The 25900-nt window shown below is 45.6% G+C and overlaps 1 protein-coding gene and 1 non-coding gene across 2 annotated transcripts in view; both read right to left on the bottom strand.

Annotated features, from left to right (window-relative positions):
* LOC121283272 (glycogen [starch] synthase, muscle-like) overlaps positions 1-25900 on the bottom strand; it is a 126755-nt gene that overhangs the window by 14994 nt on the left and 85861 nt on the right. The window contains exon 13 of the mRNA XM_041197669.1: positions 18673-18768. Within this exon, the coding sequence (XP_041053603.1) occupies positions 18673-18768 (96 nt within the window). The remainder of the gene's footprint in view (positions 1-18672; positions 18769-25900) is intronic.
* Positions 25396-25530, bottom strand: LOC121283704. Its single transcript, XR_005944350.1, has one exon. It is a non-coding gene; the product is annotated as a U11 spliceosomal RNA (small nuclear RNA).

Below are 25900 nucleotides of genomic sequence, written 5' to 3'. Positions count from 1 at the left end.
AAGAAGGGGTTTGGGGAGGGAATCCGCAACTGGATCCAACTGCTCTACACTAACATCTGTAGCGCAGTTTCAATCAATGGGTGAGAATCAGAAAGCTTTCCAATTAAATCTGGAGTCAGGCAGGGCTGCCGTCTCTCCCCTGTCCTGTTTGTGTACTGCATAGAACCCTTCACTGAGTCCATCAGGAAGGATCCGAGCATAAGAGGAGTGATGATCCCAGGCAGTGGAGGCACTCAGGTCAAAGCCTCCCTGTACATGGGCGATGTAGCCATCTTCTGTTCGGATCCATTGTCGGTGCACAGACTGATCAACATCTGCAACCAGTTCAAACAGGCCTCGGGAGCCAAGGTAAATCTTGGCAAGAGTGAGGCCATGTTCTTTGGGAACTGGGCTGACCGATCGTTTGTCTCCTTCACTGTCAGGGCTGATGGCCTGAAGGCGCTGGGAATATGGTTCGGAGGGACTGGGGCATGCGTCAGAAACTGGAAGGAGCGAGTGGCTATGGTGGAAAGAAAACTGGATAAGTGGGAGCGATGCTTCCTCTCCATTGTGGGTAGGAACCTGGTCATCAGGTGTGAGGCAGTCTTGGTGTTGCAGTGAGTGGTGAAAGTCTGGCCCATTCCTCACTGCTGCGCGATGGCGATCACCCAAGCCATCTTTCGCTTTATCTAGAGGTCGAAAATGGATCATGCTCGCAGGGACATGATGTACAAGCCCCTGGATAAAGGGGGGAAAAATATGCCCAACATCACCCTCATACTTTGTGTGCGGCTGCATCGAGCTGTCCACAGACCCTCAGTAGGCAAACACCAAGTGTCACTACGTGCTGAGGTTCTACCTATCCCCGATGTTGTGAAGGATGGGTCTGGCCACTCTGCTGCAGAACGTTCCAAATAGGTGGACCGTGCCGTACCACCTGTCCCTCGTGGAAAAATTTATGCAGAGAAATGCCTTGGACCACAAGTCCATCAGGCGGTGGTCGGCACGTAACGTCTCAGAGGCCCTGTGGGAAAAGGAGATGGCGGATTCTGTCGGATGGTTCCCCAAGCAGACTGTCAAAATCATTTGGCAGAATGCCTCATCACCAGAACTTTCCAACAAGCACTAAGATGTAGCTAGGCTGGCGGTGAGAAGGGCCCTTCTTACACGCCAGTAGTCTCACCCCCTCTGCACGTTGCCCTCGAGGTGGCTATGGTGGGGAAGAGACCGTTATTCACCTCCTTGTGGAACGTGCCTTTGCAAAGAAGGTCTGGGGAGAGATGCAGTGGTTTTTGTCGAGGTTCATCCCGAGCAGTTCTGTGACACAGGGCTCTGTGCTCTACGGGCTGTTCCCAGGGACACACACCGAGACAAACATCAACTGCAGCTGGAGGATCATCAACTTGGTGAAAGACGCTCTTTGGTCTGCCCGAAACTCGTTGGTCTTCCAGTACAATGAGTTGTCCCCGGCTGAGTGTTGCAAATTGGCACATTCCAAGGTCCAGGGCTATGTGCTGAGGGACGCACTAAAGTTTGGGGCAGCCACTGCAAAGGCACAATGGGGAACGATCGCTGGCTAAGAACTTTCTGCCATGGTGCACCGAGGGGCTGGGAATTGCACAGACCCCTCTGGCTGTATGACTTTCAAAGTTTATATGTAATTAATACTAAATGTATCATAATTGTATTGAAGCACCTCAGAGTGAAACATGATGTATGTCAATAACTCCAATACCATTGCACTGTCTGACTGTAATGACCGTATTGAAATGACTGTAATATTCATTGATTACATTGAAGCACCTCGTGACACATGTAAAGTTGAATATGATTGCCCCTTTTGTGATGGCCATTTACAGAATCACAGAGTGCAGAAGAGGCCCTTCAGCCCATCGAGTCTGCATCGACACATGAGAAACACCTGACCTACCTACCTAATCCCATTTACCAGCACTTGGCTCATAGTCTTGAATGTTATGACGTGCCAAGTGCTCATCCAGGTACTTTTTAAAGGATGTGAGGCAACCCCCCTCCACCACCCACCCAGACAGTGCATTCCAGACCGTTACCACCCTCTGGGTAAAAAAAGTTTTCCCCACATCCCCCCTAAATCTCCTGCCCCTTACCTTGAAATTATGTCCCCTCGTGACTGATCCTTCAACTAAGGGGAACAGCTGCTCCATATCCACCATGTCCATGTCCCTCATAATTTTGTACACCTCGATCAGGTCGCCCCTCAGTCTTCTCTGCTCCAACGAAAACAACCCAAGTCTATCCAACCTCTCTTCATAACTTAAATATTTCATCCCAGGCAACATCCTGGTGAATCTCCTCTGCACCCCCTCCAGTGCAATCACATCCTTCCTATAATGTGGCGACCAGAACTGCACACAGTACTCCAGCTTTGGCTGCAGCAAGGTTCTATACAACTGCAACGTGACATCCCTACTTTTGTAATCTATGGCTCGACTGATAAAGGCAAGTGTCCCATATGCCTTTTTCACCACCCCACTAACATGCTCCTCTGCCTTCAGAGACCTATGGACACACACGCCAAGGTCCCTTTGTTTATTCAGAAATTCCTAGTGTCATGCCGTTCATTGAATACTTCCTTGTCAAATTATTCCTTCCAAAGTGCATCACCTCACACTTTTCAAGGTTAAATTTCATCTGCCACTTATTTGCCCATTTGATCATCCCGTCTATATCTTCCTGTAGCCCAAGACACTCAACCTCACTGTTAACCGGCCAATCTTTGTGTCATCCGCAAACTTACTAATCACACCCCCCACATAGTCATCTATGTTGTTTATATAAATGATGAATAATGGGGGCCCAGCACAGATCCCTGTGGTACGCCACTGGACACTGACTTCCAGTCACTAAAGCATCCTTCTGTCATTACCCTTTGTCTCCGACAAGCCAATTTTGAATGCACCTTATCAAATTACCCTGTATCCCATGTGCATTTGCCTTCTTTATAAGTCTCCCTGTGGGACCTTGTCAAAGGCTTTGCTGAAATCCATATAAACTAAATATCAACTGCACTACCCTCATCTACACACCTGGTCACCTCCTCAAAAAATTCAATCAAATTTGTTAGGCATGACCTCCTTCTGACAAAGCCATGCTGACTACCCCTGATCAAACCCTGCCTCTCCAAGTGGAGATAGATTCTCTCCTTCAGAATTTTCTACAATAGTTTCCCTACCATTGACGTGAGACTCACTGGCCTGTAGTTCCATGGCTTATCTCCACAACCCTTCTTAAATAGCGGAACCATATTATCTGTTCTCCAGTCCTCTGGCACCTCCCCTGTGGCCAGAGAGGAATTAAAAATTTGGGTCAGAGCCCCTGCAATCTCCTCCATTGCCTCCTTCAACAGTCTGGGACACAAGTCATCCGGACCTGGAGATTTGTCCACTTTTAAGCCTGCCAACACCTCCGATACCTTGTCACTCCCTATATCAATTTACTCAAGAACCTCACAGTCTCTCTCTCTCCCCAAGTTTGATACCATGATCCTCATTCTCTTTGGGATGAAGGTTTTATAATGTTCTTTCAGATATTTAATGAATAAAGTATATTTTTCAAAAAAAATAACGAGTGACATCGCAAGACAGTGCGAGAGCGTGGCGGAGAGATCAGAATGAGCGTGAGTGTGGGGGGAAGCTTCAAAAAGTGATGTCAGCACAAAGGTGAGAGCTGATTGGTGACTACTGGGTAAGCGTTTTTCTCCAGTTTAAAATATATTAAGCTAAGGAAAGGTAAGAGTTGTAGTTTTTATTTAAAGTATATACATAACAACATTTTTTAAAATTTTAAAGTAAGGGGTTCTTTTTCAACTAGAGGCATGGCAGGACAGCTCAGTCCTGTGTTATGTATCGCCTGTGACATGTAGGAAGTACTAGATGCTCCTTGCACTCTGACCGACCACGTGTGCAGGAAGTGCCACCAGCTGCAGCTACTTGAGCTCCAAGTTTTGGAGTTTGAGCGGCAGCTGGAGGCACTGAGGTGCATCCGCAAGGCTGAGAGTTTTGTGGACAGCACGTTTTTAGACGTGGTCACTCCACAGCTTACGGAAGTGCATGGGTGACCATCAGTCAGAAGAAAGGTGTCAGGCAAGTAGAGTGCATCTCATTCGAGAACCGTTTTTCTGTGTTGGAAAATGGTGAGAGTGACGGTTCCTCTGGGAAGTGCAGCCACATCATGGCACTGTGAGTGGCTCAGCTGCACAGAGGTTGGGGGAGGATGGAGGAAAAAGAGGGGAGGAGCAATAGTGGGAGGAGATTCGATAGTAAGGGAAACAGACAGATGCTTCTGCTGCCGTAGACATGATTCCAGGATGGTACGTTGCCTCCCTGGTGCCAGGTCAAGGATGTCACTGAATGGCTGCAGGGCATTCTAAAGGGGGAGGGCAAACAGACAGAGATTGCGGTACGTATTGGTACCAACAACATAGGTAGAAAGAGGGATGACGTCCTGCAAGCAGAATTTAGGGAGCTAGGAAGCAGATTAAAAAATGGGACCTCAAAGGTCGTAATCTCTGGATTACATCCAGTGTCATGTGCTAGTGAGTACAGAAATAGGAGGTTAGTCCAGATGAATGTGTGGCTGGAGAGATGGTGCAGGAAGGAGGACTTTAGATTTCTGGGACATTAGGACTGTTTCTTGGGGCGGTGGGACCTGTACAAGACAGACAGGTTGCACCTGAATCGGAATAGGACCAACATCCTTGCGGGAAGGTTTGCTAGTGCTGTTGGGGTGGGTTTAAACTAACTTGACAGGGGGATGGGATCCTGAGAGAAGGGTCAGCAGGGGGAGATGCACAGCCAAAATTAGAAGAGAGAGTAAATGAGTCTGGAAGGCACAGAAATTATAGGCCAGTTAAGGCACAAGGGAGTTTGGCAAGGTTGGATGGTATTTATCTCAATGCAAGTAGTTTGACGAATAAGGCAGATAAGTTGAGGGCGCAAATTAACACATGGAAGTATGATGTCATTGCTGTCACAGAGACGAGGTTGAGAGAGGATCAGGATTGGCAGCTCAATATTCCAGGATAATATTCAGGCGAGACAGGGAAGAAGGTAAAAGAGGAGGGGGTAACGCAATATTGATCAAGGACTCAATTACAGCAGTAAGGAGGGGTGACATGCTAGAAGGCTCCTCAGATGAAGCCATATGGGTAGAACTAAAAAACAAAAAAGGAGCTATCACATTGCTGGGAGTGTACTATAGGCCCCCAAACAGTCAGAGAGAAATAGAAGAGCAGATATCTAGGCAAATTTCAGAGAAGTGTAAAAATAATAGGATAGTAATAGTGGGTAATTTCAACTTCCCCAACATTAACTGGGTTAGTCATAGTGTGATAGGTTTAGAGGGAGCGGAATTCTTAAAATGCATCCAGGAGAGCTTTATAAGCCAGTACGTAGAAGGTCCTACAAGAGAGGAGGCGGTCCTGGGCTTAATTTTAGGGAATGAAGCCGGGCAAGTGGTAGAGGTATCAGTGGGGGAACATTTTGCAAATTGTGATCATAACTCCGTTAGATTCAAGGTTGTTATGGAAAAGGACAAGGATGAGCAAGAAGTCAGAGTTCTAAATTGGGGGAAGGCCGATTTTTAATAAGATCAAATATGATTTGGCCACAGTGGACTGGAAGCAGCTACTTTTAGGTAAATCTACATCAGAGCAGTGGGATTCATTCAAGAAGGGAATAGGGAGAGTACAGGGCCAACATTTTCCAGTAAAGATAAAGGGTGGGACCAACAAATCCAGGGAGCCCTGGATGTCGAGGGATATACAAGATTGGATAAAGAGAAAAAAGGAGGCTTATGGCAGATACTGAGGGCTCAAAACAGCAGAAGCCCTGGAGGAGTATAGAGTGTGTAGGGGGGAAACTTAAAAAGGCAATTAGGTGAGCAATAAGGGGGCAGGAAAAAACATTGGCAGGTAAAATAAAGGAAAATCCAAAGTTTTTTACAAGTACATTAAGAGTAAGAGGATAACTATGGAAAGAGTAGGGCCCATTAAGGACCATTGTGTGTGGAGCCGGAAGACGTACGTAGGGATCTAAATTACTACTTTGTGTCGGTGCTCACAAGTGAGAGGGACGATGTGGGTATGGAAATCAGGCAGAAGGACTGTGATATAATTAAAGAAATTAGCATAGAAAAAGAGGAGGGTCTAAGTGGTCTGGCAGGCTTAAAAGTAGATAAATCTCCAGACCCGGATGAAATGTATCTCAGGCTATTGAGTGAGGCAAGGGAGGAGATAACAGGGGTGCTGGCAATAATTTTCAATACCTCTCTGACCATTATTCAAGAAGGGAAGAAGGGATAAACCAGAGAACTACAGGCTAATCAGTCTAACCACAGTGGTGGGGAAATAATTGGAAGCAATTCTGAGGGACAGAATTAATCTACACTTAGGGCTGAATTTTCTGGTTGGTGGGTGAGGGGGGGGGGAGGGGGGGGGCCAGAGCAGAAACGGGTGGGGCGTGGACCCAATCTCCACCCGCAATTGGGTCCACGCTGCCATTTTATGCGGGTGGACGAATTAAGGCCCGCCCAGCATAATGTCCCGAAGACAGCAGGAGTGGGCGGGCAGCTCCAGGAGTGCACTGTTTACTGGGTCCAATGGCGACCCGGCGGCCAATTTATATGAAGCGCTGGCAGCCTTTGCAAGGCTGCTCACAACGGTAAGTGGAAAGACTCACCAGAGGACTTCAGGTGAGTAGGCCAATCCGGAGGGTAGGGCAGCGGGACAGGCCAGGCCGGGCCGGAGGGCAGGGCAGCGGGACAGGCCAGGCCGGGCCGGAGGGCAGGGCAGCGGGACAGGCCAGGCCGGGCCGGAGGGCAGGGCAGCGGGACAGGCCAGGCCAGGCTGGGCCGGAGGGCAGGGCAGTGGGACAGGCCAGGCCGGGGGGTACGGCAGCGGGACTGGCCAGGCCGGAGGGTACGGCAGCGGGACTGGCCAGGCCGGGCTGGAGGGTACGGCAGTGGGATAGGCCAGGCCGGAGGGAGGGCCAGTGTGCCCCTTGTTTTTCAGATGACTGCCTTGCTGCCCTCGAGGAGGTGGCAGCATGGGAGGAGGTGCTGATTCCCCAGGATGTAAGGAGGTGGCCACCGCACATGACGAAACGTGCCTGGGAGGAGGTGGCGGAGGTAGTGAGCTCCCACAACATGGTGCAGCGCACCTGGATCCAGTGTTGCAAGCGTTTCAATGACTTGTTGCGCGCTGGCAGGGTGAGTACCATGTTGGCGTTGGTCATTTAACCGAGCAGGTCAGCTTATCCCCCCTGCTGTCCCCCCACCCCCTCCCAAATCCGAGTGTAGTGACTACATTGAATCATTGACGGCATCTGTCCTTTGCTGGGTGGGCCAGCAGATATTGCCCATGCTGAGGTCAGCCTGAGAGGGTGATGAGATGTGTTTTTCCCCCACAGCATGTGTTACACTGAGTCTCACATGACTGGTGTGGGGGCAACCTGGAGGATCTGCACCTAGGTGCTGTGTTTGAACTCCAGGATATGTCCAAGTCAGGGTGATGAGATGCTGGGAGGGGAGTTTCAAGATGGCGTGGCATCGAACCGCCTGCTGCCCTCTGCACTCCACATGCTTGCGCCTCCTTGCTATGAAAGAATATACAGTGTGTTGCCTAATGTGATGTAGGCAGCATGTGTCCAAGGCGGGGGTGGGGAACAGGCCTAGCATCTTTGTGTGTGTGTTCGGCAGCAGCTGGGTGAGGAGGCACTGGAACCCTGATATGTCCCACTCTGGTTGGGGTGGGCCATCCGCGAAGAGTGTCCATGTGCAACTTGTACTACTCAAAAAAAAAAACAGAATTACCTGGAAAAACTCAGCAGGTCTGGCAGCATCGGCGGAGAAGAAAAGAGTTGACGTTTCGAGTCCTCATGACCCTTCGACAGAACTTGAGTTCGAGTCCAGGAAAGAGCTGAAATATAAGCTGGTTTAAGGTGTGTGTGTGTGGGGGGTGGAGAGATAGAGAGACAGAGAGGTGGAGGGGGGGGGTGTGGTTGTAGGGACAAACAAGCAGTGATAGAAGCAGATCATCAAAAGATGTCAACGACAATAGTACAATAGAACACATAGGTGTTAAGGTTAAAGTTGGTAATATTATCTAAACGAATGTGCTAATTAAGAATGGATGGTAGGGCACTCAAGGTATAGCTCTAGTGGGTTTTTTTTTATAATGGAAATAGGTGGGAAAAGGAAAATCTTTATAATTTATTGGAAAAAAAAAGGAAGGGGTAAACAGAAAGGGGGTGGGGATGGGGGAGGGAGCTCACGACCTAAAGTTGTTGAATTCAATATTCAGTCCGGAAGGCTGTAAAGTCCCTAGTCGGAAGATGAGGTGTTGTTCCTCCAGTTTGCGTTGGGCTTCACTGGAACAATGCAGCAAGCCAAGGATAGACATGTGGGCAAGAGAGCAGGGTGGAGTGTTAAAATGGCAAGCGACAGGGAGGTTTGGGTCATTCTTGCGGACAGACCGCAGGTGTTCTGCAAAGCGGTCGCCCAGTTTACGTTTGGTCTCTCCAATGTAGAGGAGACCACATTGGGAGCAACGAATGCAGTAGACTAAGTTGGGGGAAATGCAAGTGAAATGCTGCTTCACTTGAAAGGAGTGTTTGGGTCCTTGGACGGTGAGGAGAGAGGAAGTGAAGGGGCAGGTGTTGCATCTTTTGCGTGGGCATGGGGTTGTGCCATAGGAGGGGGTTGAGGAGTAGGGGGTGATGGAGGAGTGGACCAGGGTGTCCCGGAGGGAGCGATCCCTACGGAATGCCGATAAGGGGGGTGAAGGGAAGATGCGTTTGGTGGTGGCATCATGCTGGAGTTGGCGGAAATGGCGGAGGATGATCCTTTGAATGCGGAGGCTGGTGGGGTGATAAGTCAGGACAAGGGGGACCCTATCATGTTTCTGGGAGGGAGGAGAAGGCGTAAGGGCGGATGCGCGGGAGATGGGCCGGACACGGTTGAGGGCCCTGTCAACGACCGTGGGTGGAAAACCTCGGTTAAGGAAGAAGGAGGACATGTCAGAGGAACTGTTTTTGAATGTAGCATCATCGGAACAGATGCGACGGAGGCGAAGGAACTGAGAGAATGGGATGGAGTCCTTACAGGAAGCGGGGTGTGAGGAGCTGTAGTCGAGATAGCTGTGGGAGTCGGTGGGTTTGTAATGGATATTGGTGGACAGTCTATCACCAGAGATTGAGACAGAGAGGTCAAGGAAGGGAAGGGAAGTGTCAGAGATGGACCACGTGAAAATGATGGAGGGCTGGAGATTGGAAGCAAAATTAATAAATTTTTCCAAGTCCTGACGAGAGCATGAAGCGGCACCGAAGTAATCATCGATGTACCGGAGAAAGAGTTGTGGAAGGGGGCCGGAGTAGGACTGCAACAAGGAATGTTCCACATACCCCATAAAGAGATAGGCATAGCTGGGGCCCATGCGGGTACCTATAGTTACACCTTTTATTTGGAGGAAGTGAGAGGAGTTGAAGGAGAAATTGTTCAGCGTGAAAACAAGTTCAGCCAGACGGAGGAGAGTAGTGGTGGATGGGGATTGTTCGGGCCTCTGTTCGAGGAAGAAGCTAAGGGCCCTCAGACCATCCTGGTGGGGGATAGAGGTGTAGAGGGATTGGACGTCCATGGTGAAGAGGAAGCGGTAGGGGCCAGGGAACTGGAAATTGTTGATGTGACGTAAGGTGTCAGAGGAATCACGGATGTAGGTGGGAAGGGACTGGACAAGGGGAGAGAGAAGGGAGTCAAGATAACGAGAAATGAGTTCTGTGGGGCAGGAGCAAGATGAGACGATCGGTCTACCGGGGCAGTTCTGTTTTTGGATTTTGGGTAGGAGATAGAAGCGGGCCGTCCGAGGTTGGGCGACTATCAGGTTGGAAGCTGTGAGAGGGAGATCCCCAGAGGAGATGAGGTCAGTGACAGTCCTGGAAACAGTGGCTTGATGTTCAGTGGTGGGGTCATGGTCCAGGGAGAGGTAGGAGGAAGTGTCTGTGAGTTGACGCTCAGCCTCCGCGAGGTAGAGGTCAGTGCGCCAGACAACAACAGCACCACCCTTGTCAGTGGGTTTGATGACAATGTCAGGGTTGGACCTGAGAGAATGGAGTGCAGTAAGTTCAGAGAGAGACAGGTTAGAATGGCTGAGAGGAGCAGAGAAATTGAGACGACTAATGTCGCGCAGACAGTTCTCAATGAAAAGATCGAGAGAAGAATCCAGAGGGAGGGGTCCAGGTGGAGGGAGAATATTGGAGATGGGTAAAAGGATCCGTTGTACTGGGAGAGGACTCCTGCCCAAAGAAGTGAGCCCGGAGACGAAGACGGCGGAAGAAGAGTTCAGTATCATGCCGAGCCCGAAATTCATTGAGGTGAGCAATGCTCGTCTCTCATTTTCAGGAGAAGAATGCTCACAATACGGCAGAGCTTGTGAGGACTGGCGGTGGCCAGGCACAGATCGCCATTCTCAGTCGGTTTGAGCAGGAAGCTCTGGATCTGGAGAGGCACCATGCACTTAGGCCCACTGGTGTCAGTGAGGCTGGGGTGCCATGGCCAGTGTTTATGCCCAGCAGTGAGGTCAGCATTGTTCCCCCAACAGCCATAGCAGTGCTGAATGTTAAATGATTTAATTTTGCAACATGGCTTGACCATTAATTATGGAAGGATGAGCGCATAATGATCCGGGGGACAGGGATGGGCTTGTTCTTCCTTTCAGCATCAGCGGAGCAGGGCCAGGAGGAGGAGCAGCAGAGGCACCCTCTCGTACCTGAGGGCCCTGACATCTCACCAGCATCACACCATCTCTGCCAGGCAGGCACCAGCGCAGATACTAGCACTTCGGTGAGAATTCGAACATCGGCTAGTGTCCGGGGCACAGCAGTGAGGGCACTTCACGGTCGCTGGAGGAGCTGGTAGAGACAGAGAGTGTCCATGGCACCAGCAATTGGAGGACTGCAGGGGATCAGGCACATGCTCAGTCGGTGCCTGATGATGTGCCTCTGGAGTCGTCCGCGACGCAGCAGGGGCAGGAAATGCAGCCAGGTATGGGGGAGCATTTGGAGGAGATACATGAGGCTATGCTTGGCTTGGTATCCATGGTGCAGGAGTCTACGGGGACGATCACCGAAGCAATGAGCCACATGTCCGAGCACCATGCATCCTCCATGGAGAGAGTGGCGACTGTCGTGGAGAGGTTCCTCCAGGAGACCCATCAGGGCTTCCTGGGGATGTGCGCTGACCAACAAGCCCTCACCTTGGCATTGACCTCAGCTGGTCAATGCCAGTGTGGGAGATGGTGTAGGCACCAAGTTTCCCAGCTCGGTGCCCATCCATCCATGATGAGCAGGGAGGTCCAAAGGAACCTCACGTCGGCGCAGCAGCTGCCTGGTGTCTCTGCGGGCACCTCTCAGGGCACTCCGGATGAGGGCGACAGCTCCTCTGCCCCATCCCAGTGACCGTAGCATCCGTTGAGGCTGTAATGTCTGGGGAAATGCCAGCTGCGGAACTAGCAGCTCCAGCACTGGCTCCATGGGCCAGAGGACGACCGCGAGGGTCATCAAGGCCAACAGGACAGCAGATTCAGCAGGCTGTCTCAGATGCCACTCCCAGTGATGGGGCAGCACCAAGACGTAGCACCCAGAAACGAAAACATAAAGCACCTTAGGCACACCACGGGTTTTTCACTGGTGCTTTTGAGTTGGCCCGAAATGAGGTCCTTATGATTTGTTCTGATTTGTAACTCTATTGTCTTTTTTTTTGGAATAAGTTGGTTTGCTTGACATACTAAATTCAGATATGTGACCATGGCTGAGTGTACCTCTTTTCTTCAGCATGTGTATGGTTTCCAAAAATGTTAGGATTGTTTTGTGGGGCATTCAGCTTTATTAACAAGGTCCTTAGTTACTGTTCCTAAACTGGAAGATTTGGCACTTAAATATTGAATATGGAGCCAACAACCCAGGCTTGTCCTGGTGGCCCATCTGTGGTGCACTAGCTGAAGGTTCGTTGGATTAAAGCCTCCTGGGTGTCCCTGCCTCCCTGGAGCGTGCCCAGATCAGTATCTACCCCCTCAGCATTTCTCTGTGCATGCTCATCCTCGAACTCACTGCTGGACTCATGTGCGGCCACAGCCACTGTGTCGATATCTTCATCATCCACTGCGTCCCCCCCTTTCCAGCGCAAAATTGTGGAGAGCACAGCATGCAACCACTAACACCGAGACACGATCGGGGGGACTGGAGTGCGCCCCCTGAGCGGTCCAGGCATCGGAAGTGTAGCTTGAGAAGATGGATGGCCTTGACGGCAACATATGCAGTCTATAGCACCCTGGAAGCGGGGGAAGCCAGCAATCACCGCAAAGCCTCTGGCTCACTGTATCTGGCTTGCCTGGTCCCAACAGTAGTGGATGAAGGTCAATGCACGCTTGAACAGAGCATCTGCAACCTGCTTGACACAAGTGTGGACAGCTGATTGGGAGACACTGCAAAGAGCACCCAGCTAGCCCTGGAAGAAGCCAGAGGCATAGAGGTTGAAGGCAGCTGTGATCTTCAGAGCCACTGGCATGTGGTGTCCACCCACACAGTTAGTGGAGATCTCAGGACCAATCATCTGACAGATATAGTTGACTGTCTCCCTTGAGGGATGGAGCCTCCTTCGGAACTGCACCTCAGGCACACTGAGGTAACTGCTTCGCTGCCTGTAAACTCTGGTAGCAGGACAGTGGTGTCTTCTGCGGCCCCTTCTGCCTTGGACTACCTCTTGGCCCTGCACCTGTCCTCCCAAAGGTGGCTCCCCTGGAGGCTGAATGTACACTTCTGGCCTCCTCCCCCTCCTAGCCCTCTCTTCCTCCTCAGAGGAGGTGCCTCCAGTGGACAGATCAGCTCCCATTCCCAGGCTAAGGGAAGGCTTCCAGAAACCTGCAGGCCCAGAAAAGACTCCTCACTGCAGAGTGCTGACCTGAAGGTTAAGAGTCCAGAAAAAGCAGCTGGTATGCGTTTTGAAGTACTGCAGATCACACAGGCAAGTTTCAAAAGCTTTCAAAAATAAATACTTGACTCTGCACACTCGCGATCCCAGTTAGCCCTGTCGATGAGGTCTATACAATTGTGTCCTGTGCGCCAGTCCAAAGATTGCACAGGTGCCGACAAATCAGTGTCGAATGGTGAGTCAAGGGCCTTAAGTGGCCCATTAATTAACTTTGGACATCATCGTGTGCCTGCCCAGTGAAATATCATGATGGCGCTGTGACGGCCTGCCCCCGCACAACAACAGGAAAATTCTGTCCCTGGAGAGGCAGGGATTAATCAAGGACAGTCAACATGGTTTTGTTAAGGGAAGGTCATGACTGACCAATTTGATTGAATTTTTCAAAGAGGTGACCAGGTGTGTAAATCAGGGCAATGCATTTTATGTAGTCTACTTGGACTTCAGCAAGGCTTTTGATAAGGTTCCACATGGGAGACTGAGAACAGAAGGTAACAGCCCATGCCATCCAAGGCATTTTGGCAAATTGGATCCAGAATTGGCTGAGTGGCAGGAAGCAGAGGGTGATGATCAAGGGGTGTTTTTTGATTGGATGCCTGTATCCACTGGGGTTCCACAGAGATCGCTGTTGAGTCCCTTGCTGTTTGTGGTATATATACACGATTTAAACTTGAATGTAGGAGGGTTGATCAGTAAGTTCGCGGATGACACGAAAATTGATGGGGTGGTAAATAGTGAGGAGGATAGCCTTAGATTACAGAAGGATATAGACGGGCTGGTCAGATGGGCTGATCAGTGGCAAATGGAATTTAATCCGGATAAGTGTGAGGTGATGCACTTGGGTAGGACAAACAAGGCACAGGAATACATGATGAATGATAGGATCCTGGGAAGTACCAAGGATCAAAGGGACCTTGGTATGCATGTCCACCGGTCCCTTAAGGTAGCGGGATAGGTAGATAAGGTGGTTAAGAAGGCATATGGGATACTTGCCTTTATTAGCCGAGGCATCCAATATAAGAGCAGGGAGGTTATGCTGGAACTGTATAAAACGCTGGTTAGGCCACAGCCAGAGTATTGTGTGCAGTTCTGGAATCCGCATTATAGGAAGGATGTGATTGCACTTGATAGAGTGCAGAGGAGATTTACCAGGATGTTGCCTGGGCTGGAGAGTTTTAGTTATGAGGAGAGATTTGATAGACTGGGGCTATTTTCCTTGGAACAGAGGAGATTGAGGGGGGACATGACTGAGGTGTATAAAATTATGAGGTGCATGGATAGTGTAGACAGGAAGGAACTTTTCTCCTTGGCGGAGGGATCAATAACCAGGGGGCATAGATTTAAGGTAAGGGGCAGGAGGTTTAGAGGGGATGTGAAGAAGAATTTTTTCACCCAGAGGGTGGTGGGATTCTGGATTTCACTGCCTGAAAAGATGGTAGAGGCAGAAACCCTCATAACAGTTAAGAAGTACTTGGATGTGCACTTGCGATGCCATGGCATACAAGGCTATGGGCCTAGTGCTGGAAAATGGGACTAGAATAGTTGGGTACTTGTTTGACTGGCGCAGACTCGATGGGCTGAAGGGTCTTTTTCTGTGCTGTAGGCCTCTGTGACTCTATATTACTCATGCTAATATACTGCCCCATTTTGTTCAGGCAATACACTGCACTCATATTGTTCACACTAATACACTGCACCCATATTAATCACACTAATATACTGCACCTGTATTATTCTTGCTAATATATTGCACCTGTAGTATTCTCGATAATATACTCCACCGTATCATCTTCATGAATATACTGTGCCTGTGTCATCTCATTAATATACTGCACCCGTGCCGTGTTAATTCTCACTGATATACTGCGCCTGTCTTATTCCTGCCAATATTCTCTATCTGTATTATTCTCGTTAATATAGCGTGCCTGTATTATCCGAACATACTGTGCCCATGCACTCTCGCTAATATTCTGCCCCATTTTAATCTAAGATACTGCATCTTTTTATTCTTTCTAATTTGTGTCCGTATTATTCTCACGAATATACTGCAACCATATTATTCTAAAATACTGTGCATGCTATATTCACTATGACATAGCATGCATGATACTCTCGTTATCATTCTTGCCAATATACAACATATGTATTACTCTCGCTAGTACACTATGCCTGTATTATTCCAATATACTGTGGTCATGTAATTCTCACTAATATACTGTGCCCAAATCATTTCAACTAATATTCTGCACCCATATCATTCTTGCTAATTTACTGTGCCCTTTCTATTCTTGCAAATATACCCTGTTGTTTTATTCTTCCTGGTATTCTGTGTCCCTATCATTCTTGTTAATATACTGCGCCCACATCTTCCTAATATATGTTGCCCATATTTTCCGCTCTAATATACTGTGCCTGTATCTTTCTCATTTACATACTGCACTTGTATTATTCTCACTAATATACTGTGCCTGTCATTCTCATAAGTATACCGCACTTGTACTATTTCCTGCAAAAATACTGTTATTATTCTTGCTAATATACTGCACCTGCATTTTACCACTAATATACTGTATCCTTATCATTATCACTAAGGTACTCCATCTGTATCATTTTCACTAACATACTACGCCTGTATCAAACTGATATAGTGTGTCCAGCATTCTCATGAATATACTGTGCATGTATTATTCATTCTGCCTAAATACTGTTTTGCATTACTCTTGTTAATATATTGCTGCTCTTCTTCTGGCTTCTACCATTTTACTTGGGGTTGCCATATTGTTGGTTGATCAACCTTCTCCATCTCCTCCTGTCAGACAGCTATTCATCTTCCAATCCCACTGCATTTAAGTATCGTCACCGCATCTTTCCATCTGGTCTTAGGCCTTCCTCTCTTCCTTCTGCCTCGCAGTCCCATCTCCATTACTCACCTTACCACATTTCCTCTCAGACTCCGCAACAGATAACCGTACTATTTAAATCTCTTCTTACTACTTTCTTCAATGGTCCCACAATCCTCAATGCTCCCACAATCTTCACTGACCCCTTGATGTGCTCGTTCCTGATCTTGTTCTTTTTCTTTACTCCACATCCTTACTAATAAACTGTACCTATATTACTTGCACTAATATACTGTACCCATATCATTTGCACTGATATACCATGTCTGTTATTCTCATAAATATACTGTGATTGTATTATTCTCACTAATATACTGTGCCTATCATTCTCAAATATACCACGTATTATTCTCATTTACATATCATATCTAATATACCGTGCCTGTGTCAAGCATGCCACCAAACTGCACATGTATCATTCTCACTGAGATATGGCACATGTTCTTGCTTAGATATTATATCTCCATTACTCTCTATACTATACAGTAATTATTATTCTCCCAAAACAGCACCTTTATTATTCCCTCTAATGCACAGCGCCTGTAATCTCTGTATTTCACAGTATCTGTTTTATCTGTAACATATCAGGAAATGGATAAAAGGGCGCATGTGGCTGCATGATGGACTAGATGTTCTTTTCCTGTTCCGTATAATTCTCCAGAGTGCATTTTGTCTGTTGTTCTTTATTTAACTATGTCTGCTATTGTTTCCATAAGGTTTTTAATGATGCTATTTGTATCAGATCTCTAAAGCAGCCTTCACTGTAAACTAGATTTAGTTATTTTTCAATGCGATCAGTTTTAGTGAGGCTGAACAATTATTTACTTGGGAGGAAATGTAGGGTATTATCCAACTTGCTTGTGGCACTAGTACCATTGAAAGTAATTTTATTAACAAAGACCTAGGCTCTGACTGGTCCTTTCTCTAATGTTATTACACAAGGAACATGTCCCTCATGGGCATTACTTGCCTTCCAACCAGGTCAATTTGAAGGTGCACAGCATGCTGTAAAGGATAGAGCTGTTTCTAACTACAGTGATTATATTATTAAAAGCTGTGGCCCCATGCAGTGATCAGTCATACAATTACCTTAACAGAAAAAACTACCAGACAAAAGGTGAGATAGAGCCTATGTTACGTACAAAGGGCCAGTCCATCCTCATTTGTGTGTCTTATTGAATTAGTGAGTTGTGCAAAGGTAGAATATGTCAATCCTGCTGTACCAATTGCTCATTGTAATTAAATTTTAAAAACATCATTGTTGTCAAACAACTCCTCAGTTTGTTACCTACAGCTGACAGAATGCAAATTATTGAAGGGTGATAATTTTTAATTAGGGCTTTGAAAAGCTGGCATGCAGGCTATTCCGATTCTTAAAACTTTTCCAAGTTACTATTTCATTATTTCCAGCTCTAATTTTAAAAAAAGAGACACTCAAAAAAAGGATACACCTGAGGGACTGTGCCATTGTGATAATGCCACTGGACTCGTAATCCAGAGGCCCAGACAAATGCTCTGTGGACATCGGTTCATACAATGGCAGATGGTGGAATTTAATTTCAATTAATAAATCTGGGATTATAAAGCTATTCTGAGTAATGGTGACATGAAACTCTCATTGATTGTTGTAAATAACCATCTGATTTACTAATGTCCTTTAGGGAGGGAAATCTTCCATCCTTAACTGGTCTAGCCTAAATATAACTCCAGACCCACCAGCAATATGGTCGACTCTTAACTTCCCTCTAAAATTACCTAGCAGGTCACGTAATTCCAGGCAATTAGAGATAGGCAACAAATGCTGGCATTGTCAGCGGTGTCTACATTCCATGAAAGAATAAAGGAAAAAAAACACTCAAAATACCTGAAAGACACAAAACAAATAAATAAGGTCATCTGATCAGTGGTAATCAGCAAAGTGCATTGCCAGTAAGCATAAAAATTGAAGGAGGTCAGGTTTGCACTTGGTTGTTGAAACTGAGGCCTGGACTTTTACTTGCCTTAATCGCTGAGGGTGAGGGCTGGGTTGTCACCTTCTCTACCTGATCTTTCCTTGTGGTAATTATAGTTCTGATAAACTTAGGGCTGTAGTTTTAAGAGTAATCCTGTGTTATAAGATCACATGATCTGTGTTAACCAATCAGTTAGCTGCATGGGGGAACCTCTAGGGAAGAGTTCTCCTTTAGTTATAGAGTTTGATGCACACATGTAGTTGCTGTTGCTGTCTCGTAAATAAAGTTAAATGTGTCCACCCAGAGAAGTTGCCTGGTAAATAAGCTCTACAACATCCCTGCAAATAAGCCAGCTGCGATATTGGAAAAGGGTGCTTTTTAATGTGACCAGGCACTTGCCTGAAATTGGTGTTAAGAGCCATGCACATCTAAATAGGGGTCCTAATGTTAGTTGCAGGACCCAAATAAAAAAATTAGGTACAAATAGGTACAGCTTGCCTCCCGATGTAGCAGGAGTTGAGTGGCCAATTGAAAATCTATAAAAGATATAAATCTATAAGTGGAGACCCCTTAAGAAGTGGTTGCAAAACTTTTTAAAAGTTACATTTCTATGGTGCTCTCCCGCTCTGCAAGAATGCTGTGGGCCACTGAATTCAGTAATAATGTAGCATAATTCTTTTCCATACTCCTTGCCAAATGTCTCCTGAACTGCCTTCTTCCTGAGAAACTTGTTACTAATTAACATTTAATCTAACTATCACTGGGTATGGTTAAAATATTGCACATTGTCAATCTCCAGGGGCATGCGAAGTAACCGTAATACTTACCGTATGCTGCCGGGTCAGCAATATGTTGCTGCATAAAGCACCCAAAACCAGAGAGGTTGGTGGTGATGCTAGGGATGCCCATTACTGTGCACTCCGCTGGGGGATGAAAACAAATGGAACATTCCATCAGAATCCACTTATTCCTGACAACAAAGTGATAAATTAATCGAACTACATTGTAAAGTTAGACTTTTCGCTGTAATAGTGTGCATTGCTATAGAACTCATTTATTTCTAACTTAAACGTCAGTGCTTAACAGTCATTTTCATCCAGATACCTGTAGATGGGTTTTGGTATGAATGTCTAGACATTTAAAAAAAAAATTCAGACAGACAGAAAAACTGTGGGTTTGAATTGTGGTAATTGAAAAGAAATACTGCGAGTGTGTCTGAGAGAAATTATTTTGTTTTGGGCATGTACAAAGTGAACTTGATTGGTGTTTGAACATGAGGGAGGAAACATTGAAGACATTTGAAGATGGAGGAGTGAAATTGTTAAGTGCTTGAGATGTGAGTGAAACTTTGGCAGATAAACAAAATCTCAGCTGGACACTCCAACAACAAATTCATGCTTGCATGACTCTGCGCGGTGTTATGACCCCAGTTTTCTTCCCTCTTCAGTTGCAACACCATTGGCAGCTTTCTACTATCTCCACCTAGAGGTCAATGTTCCCACGTGAACTTAGATAGCAAGTATTTTCAGGGTATTACATTCTCGCATGGTTATCTAGCCGAAGCCATTGGATCATAATCAGGAGGCAGAATCCTGGTTGATTTTTCTCCTTTATACCATAGTGGCAAGAAGACCATTTCTGGCATCCCTACTGACAACCTGGCTGAAACAGTTAACTCAGTAGAGATTGGGGATCAAAGCTAGCGTTTACCTGGTCTATCTGGCTTAGTGTCACACCAACACAGCATGGGATGACTTGGGTCATTAGGCAAGCTTAAAATAACACAAGATTCAAAACAGAAACTAAGGATTTTTCAGTCAGTGGCACGTAAGAATGTGCCATGTTATGCTCAAAGGAGGTTGCCCACAAATGTCTAATAATCTCTGTGGTATTTTTTTCCCCTTTCCTGAGAACAGTTTAAATCAAAGGGATCTTTTGATCTACAGCAATGATGCCAGCAAGCAGGTAAGCAGCCAATCACATTGAAGTATCTACACAGCAAACCAGGAAGTCAAAAGCACTTAATATCTTTCATTTTTAATTTACATTTTTACATTGTGTAAGAAATAAATATGACTGGATTCAGGCAAAAACTAAAATAAAGATAAACCTTTTAAAAAAGACCTTTTCAAAAAATTTGATTTTTTAAAAATTGTGGACAGTTTTGACATTCCACAAGTATAAAATCAGCTTTTCCGGCCCAGTGAGGATGCTTAACAGTAAGACCATAAGATGTAGGAGCAGAAGTAAGCCATTCGACCCATCGAATCTGCTCCGCCATTCAATGAAATCATGGCTGATCTGATAAACCTCAACTCCACTTCCCTGCTTTTTCCCCATAATCCTTGATTCCCTTACTGATTAAAAATCTATCTATCTCAGCCTTGAATATACTTGAAGACCCAGCCTCCACAGCCCTCTGTGGTAAAGAATTCCACAGATTGACTAACCTCAGAGAAGAAATTCCTCCTCATCTCTTTTTTAAATGGGCGCCTCCTTACTCTGAGATTATGCCCTCTGGTCCTAGACTCTCCCACAATGGGAAACAACCTCTCAGCATCTACCCTGTCAAGCCCCCTAAGAATCTTACATGTTTCAATAAGGTTGCCTCTCATTCTTCTCAACTCCAACCAGTACAGGCACAACCTGCTTAACCTCTCCTCATAATAAAATTCCTCTCTACCTGGGATCAACCTTGTGAACCTTCTCTGGACTGCCTCCAATGCCAGTATACCTTTCCTTAGATAAGGGGACCAAAATTGTTCACAGTGTTCTAGGTGTGGTCTAACTAGTGCCTTGTATAGTTTTAGCAAGGCTTCCCTATTTTTATACTCCATTCCTTTTGAAATAAAGGCCAACATTCCATTTGCCTTACCTATTACCTGCTGAACTTGTATGTTAGCTTTTTGGGATTCATGCACGAGGACCCCCAAATCCCTCTGTGCTGCAGCTTTCTTCAGTCTTTCTCCATTCAAGTAATATTCAGCTCCTCTATTCTTCCTGCCGAAGTGCAGAACCTCACATTTTCCCACATTATATTCCATCTGCTACATTTTTCCCCACTCACTTAACTTGTCTACATCCCTCTGTAGACTCACCACTTGCCTTCCCACCTATTTTTGTGTCATCCACAAACTTGGCAATAGTACGTTCATTTCCCTCATCCAAGTCATTAATATATATTGTCAATAATTGTGACCCTTGCACTGATCCCTGTGGCACTAAGCCATCCTGAAAATGCCCCCTGTATCCCAACTCTGTCTTCTATTAGTTAGCCAGTCCTCTATCCATGTTAATATACTACCCCAATACCATGGGCTCTTATCTTAAGTAGCCTTATGTGTGGTACCTTATTGAACGCCTTTTGGAAGTCCAGATACATTACATCTACTGGTTCCCCTTTATCTATCCTGCTTGTTATCTCCTCAAAGAATTCTAATAAATTTGTCAGGCATGATTTCCCCTTCATGAAGCCATGCTGACTCTGCTTGATTATATATGCATTTCTAAATGCTCTGCTATTACATCCTTTATAACAGACTCCAACATTTTCCCAATGACAGATGTTAAGCTAACTGGCCTATAGTTACCTGTTTTTTTGTCTCCCTCCCGTTTTGAATAAGGGTGTTAACATTGACAGTTTTCCAATCGTCTGGAATTTTCCAGAATCTAAGGGTTCTTGGAAGATTACTACCAATGCATTCACTATCTCTGCAGCTAATTCCTTTAATACCCTAGGATGCAACCCATTCCGTCCACGGGGCTTATCGGCCTTTAGCCCCATTAGTTTTCCTAGTACTTTTTCTCTAGTGATAGCTATTGTACTTATTTCCTCCCCCCCCAACAACCCACTTTTTGCCCTGTGATTATTTAGTATTTTTGGTATGCTATTAGTGTCTTCTACCATGAAGACTGATGCAAGGTATTTATTTAATTCCTCTGCCATTTCCTGGTTCGCCATTATTTCCCCAGCCTCATTCCCTAAGAGGCCTATATTGACTTTGGCCTCACTCTTCCTTTTTATATATTTAAAGAAGCTCTTACTGTCTGTTTTTATATTACTTGCTAGTTTGCCCTCAAAGTTTAATGAAGTGCACCGTTAAAAACCCATTCAATGATGTGCAACCTTTTCTGGGTTTTTTTTTCCACTGATTGCAATCTGAGAGTGCCTCAACAGCACATCTTCTGGGGACATTTTGAATCACTAACAGCAATTTCTGGATTTCCGCCTTACTCTGCACATGTGTGGACTCCCAAAGTTGCTTTCAGTTTCAGTAGAGTAACGATGGTGAAGGCTGACAGTTCTTGCCATCATTACCACTGCAAAATCCAGGCCTAGGTTTTATAGAATTATGGAGTGACACATTCAAAACCGAGTCTCACTGAACAGAAATGGGCATGGGGAAATCTCCAGTGCAGTAGCCACTCCTCACTCTGATAATATGGAACTTTTGCCTGGTACCAAGTGTGGCAGACTTATTACATCTTATCACAGAGAGGTGGGGCCGAAGATATGAGCAACAAAAATGTTTCCAAGTATCAGGAATTTAGGCTATGAGGAAAGATTAGGGAAACTGGACTCACTTGCTTTGGGGGATGGAGGAAGACTTCAAAGTGACCTAAATGAAGTTCTCCAATTAGCTATCATCTCTGCATTGAAATTGAAAGTTAAGAATAAGACAGGAGATCACACAGATTTTATTTAATTCAATGGATTATGGAGATATGGAATAAGTTGGGAAAATTACTGAATCACATGTATTTCTGAAAAGTTTGAGAGCTACAGTGGAAAAGTTTGTAAATGAGGTTCATCCATTAAAAAAAGAAGTTACTTAGGGCCTAACGGCAATTCCTGTTCCTAAAAATCTTGGCTCCGAACTTCCTTGAGGGATCTCTCAGTCTCAAATCATAACTTCAGTGGGAGATTGACAAAAACACTTAGAAACACTAAGTGCACGAAGGTAGCAGGAAACTGGAAACCCCTTCAGATTTTCAGGAATTTGACAATGGATTCAAGGGGTTAAAGAGTGAAAGAGTTGGGCTAGTGCCGTCCTATGCACAGCAGTGTTTAGTACACTGTCGGATTTCCAGTGATGTGCTCATGGGTACACTGGGATCTAGAGCATGGCTGTGCTGTTTAACTGCTAACCTGGCTTGTCCCTTTAAGTCACTGCTCATGTAAACTTCGAGCAATTGTTCTAGATAGATGAAATGTAGTAAATGCAGCGACTTATGAACTGTTAAGACCAAGCAGAAGGTAACTGTTAGCTGTTAGACTTCAGGTGACAGAATGGCTTAATTTCTCTCTTTTTTTTAAAAATAGAGTATATTTTCAGCTCCGACATCTGTTGGAATAAAGTCAGCTTACCCTACAGTATATTGCCAAGTGGCCATGCGTCATGTGGGAGCCAAAGCAGCAGACTACTTTACAGTGGAGGGCATCATCAGCAATCTCAATGCTAGTTTCAGGTAATGATCAAATTCCAGGACCATGAGTGGAAATGCAAGCTGATTTTGCTTTCTCACTTAGGATGTTGAGAGAAATGTAGTAGCCCTGCTACCATTCGAACTGAGATCCAATAACCCAGCAGACTTGTGGTCTATATAGCTCAGTTACATGTTGACTTTATTAACTGATCTGTTGGGGAAATACTATTGAGCCATATATGGGGACAGATCAACTTCAATGGAAACGCAAATTGGGAAGGATGTAAGATAGGTTGCCGATTGGCTAGCATCTGTTTTACACAATCGCACGAAGTCAAAGTCTATCCCACAATGTTCAGGGGAATGCCAAATAGTCAGCTAGACATATGCATTCACCCATATACATTTAATTTGTAGAATATAAGTTATGAACATATAAGAAACCATGGAGTGACAAAATGTTCTGGCTCATCAAGTTCCCTTCCTCCACAGACCATTAATGAATCACTTTGCAGCTCTATCATTGAGTCTACCCAGCCACCTTATTCCCTGAAGGAAGGTTATACAGGTTTCACCTTGCTAAAAAGGTGAATCATGCAACAACTCAAATACCCATTTAACTATAAACCTTACATGAGGTGGTGGTGGGTAATGGGGATGGGCAATAAATACTGGCCTAGCCAATGACACCCACATCCAAAGGCCCCAGAAGCCCAAGGATCATCATCTTTGCATTGTCCTGATAACAATAAATCCTGTTGGTAACTAGTGATCCAAAGCCTCACTCAGCACTCACTGATAGCCTAATTGGTAGATACAGCACTTGATGTGATACAGACCAGAATACCCAAGTTTGGTTGCTAGGCAGTACTGAGTTAGCTGACCTCTACCAATTGTTCAGTTAGGGACCTACAAATGGTTTAATTAGCCCTGTGTTTGTGAAGGAAATCAATCAATTTTTCTGCTCCTGGTGCTATGCAGTCAGTATGATAGAAGTGAGGCTATATAGACTGGGTAAGGTCAGTTGGTTTTCTCCCTCCAATTGAATATCCTGCCAACACTCGTTTTCTAGTTTAAAACTTGAAGGGAGGTCACATTGGCAAAATGCTTAAGGGCTTTTGGTAGCCGATTCCCAAAATTGCTACTTCTCCTCAATTCCACCAATGAATTGATGCTCCAGTCCCAGAGTTGGATTCTTCCACCATTAGTTTCAGTGCTACCAATTTTCCATGATCTCCTGCCCAAGTCTAGCTGTTGCCAATTGTAACCATTTCTCTGCCACTCTCCCGATTCAGCCAAGTCCCAATGCTGCCTCCTCTTTCTGTACGCTCAAGTCTCAACATTGTTACCTTTTCACCTGTTCTCTGACTTTCCTTGGTGGTTCTATGAGTTGCCACAGTCTACCCTTTCCTGCTGAAGAATTCAAGTCCTGCCAGATTGCTTTTCTCTATCCAATGCCGACCTCTACTCACTCATGCTGTCAACTTTGCCCATTAGCCCAAGTCCTTTTGTTAACAAAACCACATTCTCAGCAACTGCATGCTTTAAAATTACATATTACCATCATTTTCTCAGCAGACCAAGAATAACAATGTGAGGAAAATATGGGCCTTAGTTCTCCTGGCAATGCAACAGAAGATTGATTCAGTCAATAGACTGATATAATATTAGTACCTTCCTGTAGCATAACACATAGCTGACGCAATTCATTTCTGTCTGAGATACTCATTTTTATCTTCTTCACAAAGCAAGATTGATGGCCCAATTATGAACAGAGCACTCAAACAAAGAGTGTTCAAAAAGGTGCTTATTGGCTGCTTTTTTGGGATAGTAATCATAATTCTACAATAGGAGTCTGTAATGACTTGGAGTTATTCAGTAATGTTTTTCTTTCACACTGACCCACCTCAAATGATCACTGCCATCATTTTTTGATTTACTGGTGTCTAGAAATGTCACTACTAAATTGAGGGACAGGAAAGCAGTGTCTGTTTAATAACAAAAATCTCATTGAAGCCGAATAGATTATGTGATGTGTTACAATTGCACTGATGGTGGTAATAAAATAATAATCCCTATTATTTTCCTTTAGTCTCCTGTATAATGGAGACTGTATTTTTTTTTGGAGCGCCGAGACAAACGATCACCAGCAGCTCCAAGGAACAAAAATTGTGCTTCTGAAATCTCTCGATATCGATTCCGCACGGATAAAGCGCAAGCGCCTCGTCCATGTGCCATTCACAGCAGAAACCCTTGTGGACTGAGGGTGATGATTATTCTATGCAAAACATATGTGTAGGGAAGCTAATTGCATCTAGGAAGCATCTATGTATAGACAAAAGATGCAACATGAGCAGCATCTTGGAGAGGCAACCAAGCTTTTCTTTGATGGAAGTTTCTCTCTCGCCTTCAGCTTTTACCCTTTCTTTCTCTATTGTAACTTTACTTTGCTTCTAACTCAAATTCAAGCTTTGGACCTTTTCCTCATTTCAGTTTTCTTTTCCTCAAACTCTCCTCTACCTCTGAAGCTTAGGTGTGATGGGAAAAGAGTAGGTGAGCTGGCAATATATGAATAAGGGGCAATAAGAACAGAAAATGCTGGCAGTACTCAGTGGGTCAGGCAGCATG

This window comes from Carcharodon carcharias, chromosome 10 (assembly GCF_017639515.1).
Source record: "Carcharodon carcharias isolate sCarCar2 chromosome 10, sCarCar2.pri, whole genome shotgun sequence".
In the NCBI taxonomy this organism is placed as follows: Eukaryota; Metazoa; Chordata; class Chondrichthyes; order Lamniformes; family Lamnidae; genus Carcharodon; species Carcharodon carcharias.
This window is presented reverse-complemented; position numbering and strand designations above follow the sequence as displayed.